This window comes from Gekko japonicus, unplaced genomic scaffold, assembly GCF_001447785.1.
Source record: "Gekko japonicus isolate JY-2015 unplaced genomic scaffold, Gekko_japonicus_V1.1 scaffold185, whole genome shotgun sequence".
Lineage (NCBI taxonomy): Eukaryota > Metazoa > Chordata > Lepidosauria > Squamata > Gekkonidae > Gekko > Gekko japonicus.
The window spans coordinates 974183-987633 of NW_015176457.1; the positions used below are offsets into that span (position 1 = coordinate 974183).

The following is a 13451-nucleotide window of genomic DNA, read 5'->3' on the forward strand; positions in this document are numbered from 1 at the left end:
GTTTATGGCACATAACACACAAACATAAGGTATGGCTAGCTCATATTGTAATCACAAATGCCCTGATTTCGTCGGCAGTTATTCCCATCAGCTATATGAAACCATATATTAAGAGCAATTAGACTTACAGAGAACCAAACACCTTCCCTGCGGTGCCAGTTCAGAAAACGTTCCCGAAGGAGAAAAGCACTTCAAGCACAGAACACTTAAAGCCACATTTCCTACTTGTAGGTTGGGACAGCCCAATCATTACATTTCTTCTAATGAGGAAAAACTTATTGCTGTATGGTTTTTCGATAGACAGCACAATATAACATGCCTGGATGCCCAGTCCTTACCTGTGAACTCGGATCCTTGCTTCTTTGAGCTGACAAGAAAGCTACAGCCATAAAATATTCAGGCCATTCCAAATAGTCATCACGTTTCTTACAGGGCATTTCACAGCAGCACCTACATATTTAAAAAAAATGACAGTACCAGTAATGGTTTCATGAACTTTTCTGTATTTTTTTAAAAAGAATCTATTAGGTGTACTTTGACCCTTGTGTTTGAATCTCTGGAAGTGTCAATTACTGTTATGTAAAATTCCAGAGTGGCATCGGAGTTTAATTAGTACAACTAAGAGAGCAGCATCTGACCCTGAAGGTTACGGATTCAAATCAAGAATTTAATGGCGGAGAATATCAGTGTTTCATGTGTGCCCTGGGCCTTGCAAGCAACACTTCTTTGCAAACCAAAAAGGCCAAAAGGAGACTGAATTATCTCATTTAAAGCAGCAATTTGCAGTCTTTAGGCAGCACAATACCAACTATTATCCATCCCTCAGCATTACCTTCTTTGGAAAAACATGCAAAAGGTTACATTCCCTGCTCCAACATTTAAGTTACTGGAGCAAAGATATCTCTTCGGCCAACAGTAAGCATCTGGTACAATTCCATTTGCTGCAACCAAAAAATAAACAGAATATGAAATGTTCTTTGTGAAATACTTCTTTTGGTGTTACTAACTCTTTCTAGGTGACCTCCCTGCTGACCCACCACCCTCCGACCTCCACGCATTTAATTGACAGTCTAAAGGCAGCATCATGCATGCATGCCTCTCCACACACCCTGACACTCCATCAAACATATTTTGAAAAAGTATGAACCCATACAAAACTTGTTTATAATCATCCTACTTTTGTATCTGATTGATACACAGCACAAGCAGTAATCCATCTTTCAACCCACCTTCAACTTCTGAGAAAAACATAATTTATCTCCTCCTTCATACAAGTTCACTCTGTCTTGTAATAACTAAAAATCTAATTAGCAGATTTTCTGTACACCAAGACATCATTTCCTATTCTTCAGAAGGGGACCTCCCATACCAAACAACGTGAAATTGCTGTTTTGGAAATGACCTGCAAGGTACATGGACAGAAAAGGGACCTGTACTCTTATCCCCCCCCCCCCGATGTAGAAACTAACCATTAAGCGTTTTCCTACCAAGATTACATGTGGAGGCTAAGATTAAGCTTCCACAGTTTTGTTCTCTCTCTCTCTCTCTCTCTCTCTCTCTCTCTCTCTCTCGCCACAAAGCAACATGAAGGACCAGAGAACTTCTAACTACTTGCACCAATGTTGTGGTTGTGGCGTGCTGAGAAGAAGAAAAATCTTTTGCTCTGAGTTTGGTTTCATATTTGGAAGTGATTGACACAGACTAAAAAATTCCCTTTCTCTGGAACCACACCAGTACCACTCTTCTTCATGATGTCACTTTCTCACTGACATCCAGTCAGCCACGAAGACTTCAAGAGAAAACATACAAGACAACTTGTGAAGAGTAAGAAAAACACTTTTCTTTCCAACTTTCCAGTTCCTAAGAGAGCCCACCTGAAGGACAATCATTACTTTAGCCCAAACTAAGATATAAGAGGTGTACTGTGTATAAATTGCATTTAGCTAAGATACCAGTCAGGACGAGGCAATTTGTTCATTGCATCATGACAGAGGGTCAGTTTAAAGGCTCAAGTGAGCCTAGGCTTGAAATTAAACCATTTCAGCTCTTGCTGAAATACAAGGTTTCAGTAGGAACAACAGCATTCTTTCAAAGCACTTGATGACTTATTCTCCCAGCAAAGCAGTTGCTGAGTCCTAGAAGACGGGGACGGCAAAGGATGAGATGGTTAGACAGTGTCACAGATGCAACAAACATGAAATTGAGCAAACTTCAGAGGACGGCGGAAAACAGGAGGGCCTGGCGAGATCTTGTCCATGGGGTCGCGAAGAGTCGGACTCGACTGTGTGACTGAACAACAACAAAAGAATCTTCACAACACTTTTCCATAGCACCAAACCTCAGATACAGTTGACCCTAAGGTCACAAGGATTTTTGGCACGCCATATTTTCTAGTAATCCTTCCTAAACTAAGAATTTTACAGAAACAGGCAAAATGGTGAATGAATCGACCACCATTGTGCATTTTGCAGAAAACACGATTAAGGGTTTAATCGTTTAAGTGATGTATGAAAGAGAATGCTATCTGAAACATGGTGAAACTGGACATATTTAGGAATGTGGCAGCAAGAATTCCTTGGCACACTCATTTTTAATGTGACATTAGGCATGGTCACAGTCACATGAACAGAGGTGATGCAAGGTGTATGCACCCAAGGTCTTTTAGTAGGAGAAGGAGGAGGGGAGGGAAAAGGAGAAGAATGATTTATACCCTGCCCTTCATTCGGAGTCTCAGAGCTGCTTACAATCTCCTTCCCTTCCTCTCGCCACAACAGACACCCTGTGAGGTAGGTGGGGCTGAGAGAGCTCTGAGAGAACTGCTCTTGAGAGAACAACTCTGAGAGAACTGTAACTGACCCAAGGTCACCCAACTGTCTGCATGTGGGGAAGTGGGGAATCATACCTGGTTCTCCAGATTAGACTCCACCACTCTTAACCACTACACCAAACTGGCAGAAGGCATTATCTCACTCCCTTCCATGCATTCATTTCTATATAGATTAACTAATGCAAAGACCTAAAGAAACCAAAATTCTATTGTCTATGGATCATATTTACAGCCAGATAGACGACTACGTCTTCCACCTGCTCAGCTATAAAATTGTTTCCCAGAACAGGTAGCTTTTCAGGCTTTTTTCATACCACTGTAAGTCATCCAATAAAATATCTCATCACATCATGCATATAGTTTTATGACATTTTTAAAAGTCAAAAGGACTTCACTGAAGAACATGGAAAAGTCAGTAACTCTGAAACAGAGTACCACAAAAATTTTCCCTTCAAGACCAGCATAAAACCGAGTCCTTAAGAGTTGTACACTTACAATGAGCAATAGCTAAAGTCTACCAGAATGAGTTATATAACATGGCGCTAATAAAACCAACACTGTGGACCAAACCCTATAAGAGAGTTAATGTGGTACAGTGATTAGACTAAAACCATAAAAACGGATAAGTGTTAGTCTGCAGCAGTAGAAAAGAGTCCAGTAGCACCTTAAAGGCTAACAAAATTTGTGGTAGGGTATGAGCTTTTTTGAGTCACTGCACCTGAAGTCACACACACTAAATAATCTGCTTTCAATGAACTTTTAGTGCACTTTCCAACTGGATTTTACTGTATGAACTGACTGAATCACAGTGAGTCACTGCATCTGTAGAAGTGACCAGTGACTCATAAAAGTTCAATAAAGTAAAGGTAAAGGTTTCCCTTGCTCGAAACCTAGTCAAATCTGACTCTAGGGGGCGGTGCTCATCTCCGTTTCCAAGCCGAAGAGCCAGTGCTGTCTGAAGACATCTCCATGGTAATGTGGCCGACATGACTGGATGTCGAGGTGCACGGAACGCTGTTACCTTCCCACCGAAGCGGTACCTATCTACTTGCAATTTCTTGCTTTCGAACTGCTAGGTTGGCAGAAGCTGGGACCAGAGATGGGAGCTCACTCTGTCATGCAGCACTTGGGTCGCGAACTGCCAAACTACCAACCTTCCAGTCTGCAGCTCAGCGTTTTAACCACTGAGCCACCGCAGCCCCTAAAAGCTCAATAAAGGTAAAGGTAAAGGTTCCCTTGCTCGAAAGCCAGTCGAGTCCAACTCTAGGGTTGCGGTGCTCATCTCCATTTCAAAGCCGAAGAGCCAGCGCTGTCCAAAGACGTTTCCGTGGTCATGTGGCCAGCATGACTAAACACCAAGGCACCCGGAACGCTGTTACCTTCCCACCGAAGTGGTACCTATTTATCTATTTGCAATTTCTTGCTTTCTAACTGCTAGGTTGGAAGGAGCTGGAACTAGAGACGGGAGCTCACTCCATCATGCGGCAACTCGGGTCTCGAACTGCCGAACTACCGACCTTCCACAGCCTGCAGTTCAGCGTCTTAACCACTTGAGCCACCGCAGCTCCAAAAAGCTCAATACCCTACTACAAATCTTGTTAGTCTTTAAGATGCTACTGGACTCTTTTCTACTGGACTAGAACCAGGGATACTTGAGTTCATATCCCTGTTTGCCATACCATCTCTGGATGACCTTTGGCCAGTCATTCACATTCAGTCTAACCTACCTCAGTTTCAGAGGTGTTCCATAATATACAATCTAGATTCAAGTCCAGTAGCATCTTAGAGACCAATGAGATTTTCAGAGCATAAGCTTTACAGAGTCAAAGCTACATTATCAGAAACAGGTCAGAATGTAGGCCCCTGAGTCCTTATATGCCAGTCAGAAGGTAGGAGGGATGCTGCAAAGAAGGCAGTCATGATAGAAAGGTACAATAGATTCAGGGATCTCCATTCCTACTTGTATCTGACAAAGTGAGTTTTGACTCTCAAAAGGTTATGCCCTGAAAATCTTGTTGCTCTCTATGGTGCTACTAGACTTAAATCTATCTCACAGTGTGGTTCTGACAATAAAATGAAGGTGAGAAGAACCATGCACATCACCCAGAATTCCTTTAAGGAAGACTTGGATAAAATTTTGTTGTTGTTGTTGTTCAGTCGCACAGTCGAGTCCGACTCTTCGCGACCCCATGGACCAGATCACGCCAGGCCTTCCGGTCTTCCACTGTCCTCTGACGTTTGCTCAACTTCATGTTTGTTGCATCTATGACACTGTTTAACCATCTCATCCTTTGCCGTCCCCGTCTTCTTTGACCTTCAATCTTTCCCAGCATCAGGGTCTTCTCCAGTGAGTGCTCCCTTCTCATTTGGTGGCCAAAGTATTTGAGCTTCAGTTTCATTATCTGGCCTTCCAGGGAACAGCCAGGGTTGATTTCTTTTAGGATTGATTGGTTTGATCTTCTTACAGGGACTCTCAAGAGTCTTCTCCAGCACCATAGTTCAAAAGAATCTATTCTTCGGCGCTCGGCCTTCCTTATAGTCCAACTCTCGCAGCCATACATGACTACTGGGAATACCATTGCTTTGACCATGCGGACTTTTGTTGGCAGGGTGATGCCTCTATTTTTTATCATGCTGTTTAGGTTCACCATCGCTTTCCTCCCAAGGAGCAGGCGTCTTTTAATTTCATGGCTGCTATCACAGTCTGCGGTGATCTGGGATCCCAGATACGTGAAGTCTGTCACTACTTCCACGACTTCCCCTTCTATTTGCCAAGGAGTGATGGGGCTGGATGGGTGGGACTAGTGATTGTGAAAATGACTAGGTGCTGTTTGAATGTTTGAACATAGCGTAAACCTGCACTTTGATGTATTGTTTTGGTGAAACCTAATGTTTGATAATACTGACACCAGTATTTATGTAATAGTATAGAAAAAAATTTTAAAAGAAAAATAAGAAGCACAAAATAGATCTACCTTAAGCATACATCTATTATGTTGTTGTTGTTCAGTCGCACAGTCGAGTCTGGTACTCCCATCTCTTTAAGGACCTGCCATAGTTTGTTGTGATCCACACAGTCAAAGGCTTTAGCATAGTCAATGAAGCAGAAGGAGATGTTTTTCTGGTACTTTCTTGCTTTCTCCATAATCCAGCGAATGTTGGCAATTTGATCTCTAGTTCCTCTACCTCTTCGAAACACAGCTTGTACTTCTGGCAGTTCTCTATCCACGTACTGTTGAAGCCTAGCTTGTAGGATCTTGAGCATGACCTTGCTAGCGTGTGATACGAGTGCAATTGTGAGATAGTTTGAACATTCCTTGGTATTGCCCTTCTTTGGGATTGGAATGTATATTGACCTTTTCCAATCCCGTGGCCACCGCTGCGTTTTCCAAATTTGCTGGCAAATTGAGTGCAGCACTTTAACAGCATCATCTTTTAAGACTTTGAATAGCTCAGCTGGAATACCATCACTTCCACTAGCTTTGTTGTTAGTAATGCTTTCTAAGGCCCATTTAACTTCACATTCCAGGATGTCTGGCTCGAGGTCAGTGATTATACCGTCGTGGTTGTCAAGGACATCGAGGTCTTTCTTGTATAGTTCTTCTGTGTATTCTTGCCATCTTTTCCTAATCTCTTCTGCTTCTGTTAGGTCCCTACCGTTTTTGCATGGAACGCTCCCTTGATTTCTCCAATTTTCTTGAAGAGATCTCTAGTCGTTCCCATTCTATTGTTTTCCTCTATTACTTTGCGCTGTTCATTCAGGAAGGCCTCCTTAATAAATGGATAAAATGCACTAAAGCAAATGAAAGATAATGGCCATCTTTTCAGGAAGTAGGGTTATGGCTTACTGTTAAGGGAAGAGCTATAATTAAGTGGCAGAGAAATGCTTTTAATCCACATCCATTCCTATGCTCAGCCCTAAGTAACTTGAACCAAAAGATCTCCACTGGACCTAGGAAAGACTTCTACCCAAAATCTGAAAAGCCCACTATTTCTTATGTTTGATAAAAGTACACTCTATGGAACACTGGCTTTACTCAGTACAAGGCTTCTCTAATCAGATCATATAAATGCTGACTTGTTAATAAGACTTTTATGAAATCTCATGTCCAGCCAGAATGTGTTACATTCTGTGCCTGATTTTGCCATTTTATACTCATAACCAGGCTAAATATTAATAGCTGTCTCTCACTAGTACTTTGTCATATTATTCAGCTCAGAGATTCAGATATATTAAGGCTTTGGCAATATTCCACCTACCAGAGACCCACATTCATCACCTTGGCTAGATCTCTTTGGACATTAACCTTCCTTCATCACTACTGAAGTCTCTCACTATTCAAGGGCATCAGCTGCTTCCTTTACTTTAGATAGATTGGTCTCCCTTTTCCCTTTATAATCAAGACGAAATACTTGCATAAAAAGGCCTTTTTATCTAAACGGGATTTTGTTTAAAAAAATGCATGTTACCCTCTGCATAGAATATTGACTGTAACCAAACCTTTACGGAAGGTAATATTGTTTAGTTGTATGGATTGCCAGTTTTCTGACAGTTATTGGTCCCTCATGAATACCCTCAAAGTATTTTTTAATACACAGAGAGTGCTACATTCCTATTGGAGTACTGTGTATTTAAATACTTTTGTATTCTTTATTATGCCTCTATCTGTGTATGGAAAACACCATAGCAAAATTAGACTTGAAAGCTATTACAGGCCTATAGCTGAGGACAGCAACAGTCTGCCATCAAGCCTGGCCTCCCCATCTCCTCCCTTCCAGAGAAGGCCATGGAATATTCAACACCATCTGATTATTTTGATATTGCTGCTTTTACTGTTTTTAAATTTTATTGTGGATATATATTTATCCTATTTATTGAAATTGCATTATAACTGTTGTTAAGCCCCTGGGCCCCAAATTGGGGAAGGGCTGTATATAAATCAAATAAATAAATAAGACAGAAAGACAGATTTTAAAATGACCCAACGCTGGCAGGTCCCTAATTTTGCAGATTCATTATATAAAGTCTCCAGTTACTATCTCTAAATTCTACACACAGCACTGCTTAGAGTGCCAGACGAGGATCTGGAAATCTTATAGTGCCATCATAATCAGGTCTACACAAAACCCAGCAAATATACTCAGGCCCCAGTCACATGGGCCAAATAACGCGGGGGTGGGTCTGGCTCTTTGCGGCAGTACAATTAGATCCACCAGAACGTGATCAGATGTGACGGCGGCACACCGCGGTTTCGTCCATCAGTGCGTGCGCGTCAAGGACAGCCGGGGGGAAAGCTGCGTGCTGGCACGATCACACAGAACGATTCCGTGGGCAGCCCGTGGCAAACTATTTGCTAGTACATTTGTTGAGATACTTTTTAAACTGCGCAGCTTTGGCGGCATGCCACAGGTTGGCCAAGGGTGCGCTATGCCTGCCAGATGTTGCAGTGTGATCGCGTCCTGAAAATCCGCCCAGCATTCGTGTGGCTCTCCCGTGGCAAATTCCGCGTGTGAATGGAGCCTCAGTGGGACTTTCTCCCAGGAAAGTGTTCTTAGGATTGCACTGCCAAATTCAAAGGCGCACTATACCATGCAGTCACACACACTAAATAATCCACTTCCAATCCATTTTCCAACTGGATTTTGCCAGTGTACACAACTAAAATCCATCTGGAAAGTGTACTGAGGTGGATTGAAATTGGATTATTTAAGTGTGTGTGACTGCAGCCAGGTGTGACCTTGGGCCAGCCATACACTTGAAGCCTAACCTACACTTCAGAGTTGTTGTTAAAAGATGCAGGTCACAGGATATGTAAGGATATCTGAAGAAGTGAGCAGTGACTCAGGAAAGCTCACCCCCTGCCACAACTTTTGTTAGTCTTTAAGGTGCTACTGGACTCTTGCTCTGTCCTGCTGCTACAGACTAATATGGCTACCCATTTTAAACCATCTGATTGATCAGCGATTCGAAGTACAAAATTGAAATGGTGATTCTAGAATCATCATCGATTCCTGCCGTAAACTAAACTTGTATTTGAAGATTGGGGGTGGGGACCCACTCTTGTCAGAAGAATCAAAAAGAAGGGGTAAAACTCGTTTTAAATCACTTTCTTAGTTAAGTTCGTGTAAAACTCTTCTGCTCCTCAGAAATCACTCAGGCAGCCTCTATTACTTTTGCAGTAATACAGAACGGGGGGACGGTTGAGATTTAAAATACATCTCTAAGAAGGGTGGAAGTCTCATCCCACCCCCACCCCGGCCGCCGCGCATTTAGGCCAGCTCTCTCCACAGCATGGGTCGCCTAGGCGCTTTCCGGACAGCCCCAGGAAAAGAAAAGGGAGCACGTGTGCAAAGCAAACAACAAGAAGGACTTGCAGCGGCGACGGAGAGAGCAGCAGGGGCTCTCACCCGTCTGCACCCTATACCCCTACCCATTGAGGTGGCTGGTCCGCGAGTGATTCCCACCGCTCATCTTGCTGCAAGCCGGTAAGAAGTCCGACCCAAAACCCACGTCTCCGCTGGAGAGCCCCTTTGCCGTTTGGCGGGGAATCGGCCGGAGGAAGAGGAGGAGAAAAAGCGGAGCAGAAGGGAAGCTGCTCCAGGAAGCCCAAACGGTCACCAGGGAAACCGGGCGCGGGAAGCGCTTCCTCAAGTCCCATCAAACAGTGCAATCCTGCACAAAGGTACACCCTGCTAACTCAGTTGAAGTCAGTGCGCTTAGAAGGGTGTAACTCTGGTTACGATTGCACTGAAACTCTCGTTAGATCTCTCAGATTCTTGCAGGGCACGCTACAACTTAAACACTGATGGTCTAAAATAAAAACAAAAGCGTTGGTGGACTACATCTCCCAGGATGCATTGCTCTGTCATGCCTGGGCAGCGAAAAGGCACAGAAGTTCTGGCATGCTACGAGTTGTACCACCACCGTTGGGAATCGATGGGGGCCGTCTGCGAGTTTTGGGGTTTTTTTTAATTTAAGGTTTACCTGTTTGCACCTAAGTAACAGCCTCCTAAACCCATGGTTTTAGAAAGATGTAACTCTGCTTAGGACTGAAGTGTGTAAATGTTGGTGATTGCCAGGGGTCATTTCCTGCAGGAGCGCACAGCAGCGGAGCTCTGGCAGTAAAGAGCCCAGGGGGCGGGCACATGTAACAAGCCCCACCCCCTGCTCTCAGCTACCCTCAGTCAGAGCAAGAAGCAGCCGGGTAAGTTGCAGAGCTCCCCCTCTGGCCCCCCAGTCCAAAACAGTCCAGTGGCACCTTTAAGACCAACTTTTATTTAGGTACAAGCTCTCCCTCCTCTGCAAGGACAGATCTGCATGTCCCCCCCCTCCCCCCAATAGCTAGCAATCCAAAACAGTGCAGTGGAGCCTGAGCGGTGGGTGTTGCCTTCTGACACACTTCCGTGATGTCAGGGGGTGTGGCATATGCAAATGAGTTATGCTAATGAGTTATGCTAATTAGCTCCTGCACCTCTTTTTCTACGAAATGACCCCAGGTGATTGCAGGGTTTTCTGTGGCCCCAATCCAGGGCTTTTAGGAAGAAAAAAAAAAGAGGTGCCGGAACCCTCAAGAGGGAAATGAAGTTTTCAAGCTGTATACTGAAAACTCACAAACTTTTAAACATTTCTAAAAGAATTTTGTCGAAGAGGTTCCGGAGCTTTATTCCTGTGCGTTCTCCCAGAAAAAAAGCTCTGCTCCAATCTCGTAGGGTTGCCAGCTCCAGGTTGGGAAATACCTGGAGATTTTGGTTGTGGAGACTAGATGGTGGGGTTTGGGGAAGGGGGGAGTTCAATGGGGTGTAATGCCAAAGTGGCCATTTTCTCCAGGTGTACTGGACGCTTGGAGATCAGTTGTACATTATCGCAAGGGATCTCCAGCCTCCACCTGGAGACTGGCAAGCCTGAGTCTCAGGAATTTTCTTATTAGGTTCTTAGACTTTTAAAGCTAACTCATCAATTGCTTGATAATAGAACAAATTCCTTGAGAAGACGTTTCGGATTTCTCTGTATGATTGATTATGCTTAATATGTACTGTAAAGTCACAAGTGACTTATGGTGACCCCAGCAATGGGCTTTCAAGGCGAGTGAGAAGCAGAGGTGATTCGCCATTGCCTTCCTCTGTAGAGTCTTCCTTGGTGGTCTCCCATCCAAGTACTGACCCTGCTTGGCTTCCAAGATCTGCTAAGACTGGCCTATACCAGGGGTCCCCAACCTTTTTGAGCCTTCCAGGCACCTTTGGAATTCTGACATAAGGTGATGGGCACACCCACAAAATGGCTGCCGCAGGAGGCAGAACCATCCACAAAATGACTGCTGCAGCTAACCTTCAGTCATACAGTGAAGACGTTCCTTGTGCTGCGGTGGCAGCTGCTACCAAAGTAGGGATGCCAGCCTCCAGGTGGGGCCTGGGGATCCCCTGGAATGACCGTTTGTCTCCAGACTACAGAGATCAGTTCGCCTGGAGAACATGGATGCTTTGGAGGGTGGACTCTATGGTACTGTACCCCACTGAGGTCCCTGTCCTCCCCAGGCTCCATCCCCAAATCACCAGGAGTTTCCCTACCCATCCCCCACCTATGGCCAGGGGGGACTTGGCAACCCTATACCAGACGAGTTGTTTTTTTTTTTAATATACACAGGGGAGGGACTTCAGTGGGGTATAATGCCATAGAATCCACCTCCTAAAGTGGCCATTTCCCCCAGGTGAACTGATCTGTCACCTGGACATCAGTTGTAACCAATGCTCCCTCTAAGCTGTGGAGTCTTGTGAGCAAAAATTCTACTTTGTGAGCTACTGGCATTAAAGTTATGAGTGAGAGATTTGGCTACTGCATAAATGAGTTTGCTCCGGAGCCATCCTTCCTGAGCTAAGACAAATACGTGTGAGCCGGAGGCTAAAAAACTGTGAGCTAGCTCACACTAACCCAGTTTAGAGGGAACACTGGTTGTAATACCAGGAGATCTCCAGCCACCACCTGGAGGCTGGCAACCCTAAGTTGGATACATTTCATTTCATTCCGTTATACGGAGCAGGTTACAATGCAGCATAATTTTTTTCCATCTGTGCTGCTTATAGATGGTATAAAGATGAAAGAGGATCCACATAGTATTATTTCCTTAATTGTTTCTATAACGGAGGGTCTAATGCAATCCTTCTCATTACAGTTTCTCTTATGGACAGATTATGAATTCTGTTAGATGTACCAAGAAGAGAACTGCAAGGAGAAACTGGAAATGCCAGGGGGGGGGGGGGGGGGGGGGAGGCTTGTGGTAGACTGAAACCGTGGTTGCCTGCAGTTCATATTCCGGGGGAAAGAAGACAGAGGAAGGTATTGCAGATGGGTTCCGGAGACCCCACGTTAAGCATACCCTGCTTGGAACCATGTGGGTATGGGACTCTCTTGGGCCTTTGCAGTCATTAGCTACGTGGCAGGTGAATGTAGGCAGCCAAAGGCTACAGCTGCTAGTGGGAGTATAAAGGTAAAGGTAAAGGTTCCCTTGCTCGAAAGCCAGTCGAATCCGACTCTAGGGTTGCGGTGCTCATCTCCGTTTCAAAGCCGAAGAGCCAGCGCTGTCCGAAGACGTTTCCGTGGTCATGTGGCCGGCATGACTAAACACCAAGGCACAAGGAACGCTGTTACCTTCCCACCAAAGTGGTACCTATTTATCTATTTGCAATTTCTTGCTTTCGAACTGCTAGGTTGGCAGGAGCTGGAACTAGAGACGGGAGCTCACTCCGTCTTGCGGCACCCTGGGTCTCGAACTGCTGAACTACTGACCTTCCACAGCCTGCAGTTCAGCGTCTTAACCACTTGAGCCACCGCAGCTCCATAGTGGGAGTATAGGAAGCCATATAATAAACTTAACAACTACAATGAATGCTGATTTAATAAGCCAAGACTGTGTAGGCCCTCTCAGATCTAGAATTACAGCTGACTATAGAGATAAGTACCCCTGGAGGAAATGGCTATTTTGGACGCTAGACTATGGCCAATCCCACCATCCCTATGCTCCACCTCCAAATCTCTGGGAATTTCCCAGCCTGGAGTTGGCAACCATATCTCAGAGGTCCGGAGAGGCCCAGACCTCTGACAACACATGAGCACATAAAAGACAAGGTGTAAAAGTTATCAAATGCCAAAAAAAAGTAACCAGTGTCTACATTTGAGTACCCATTTGAGTTAGAGGCCTAGGTCAAATGACCTTCTGCTCCCATCATTGGCCCTGCTGGTGTTTAACCTTTTTTCCCTTACATCTTTTTAAAGCCACTCCCCCCCCCCCCGAGCTGAGATGTGTCATGAGAAAAAAGCATACAGGTATCTGTGTGTTCCTTGTTGGTTTTGTTTCTGTAGGGGAAATAGAACCTTAGGGTGAGGTAATCATTGAGATTTGGAAAACACATGGAGGAGAAAGGCTTAAACTGTCCTCATCAAACTCTGCAGTCCCAATATGAATCCTATATACACTAAGAGAGAGCACTGCTGTTAGCCTTCTGAAAAACTGAGAAATTCTGATCACAGATCCCTTGGGTCATGACTAGTTTAACCTTAAGGAAGGGCATTATTTGAATGAGATGAGATCAAGGTCTTGGTCATTGTATTCATAATTTCTTTATCACTCTG

The 13451-nt window shown here is 44.5% G+C and overlaps 1 protein-coding gene across 1 annotated transcript in view; it reads right to left on the minus strand.

The window, feature by feature from the left end:
• The window catches only part of DCTD (dCMP deaminase), a 35311-nt gene extending 25939 nt beyond the window's left edge, over positions 1-9372 (minus strand). Inside the window, exons 1-2 of the mRNA XM_015426975.1 lie at positions 9259-9372; positions 339-450 (exon numbers count right to left, since the gene is read on the minus strand). Coding sequence (XP_015282461.1) covers positions 339-450; positions 9259-9299 — 153 coding nt within the window. The 5' untranslated portion in view covers positions 9300-9372. The remainder of the gene's footprint in view (positions 1-338; positions 451-9258) is intronic.
• Positions 9373-13451: the final 4079 nt, after the last annotated feature.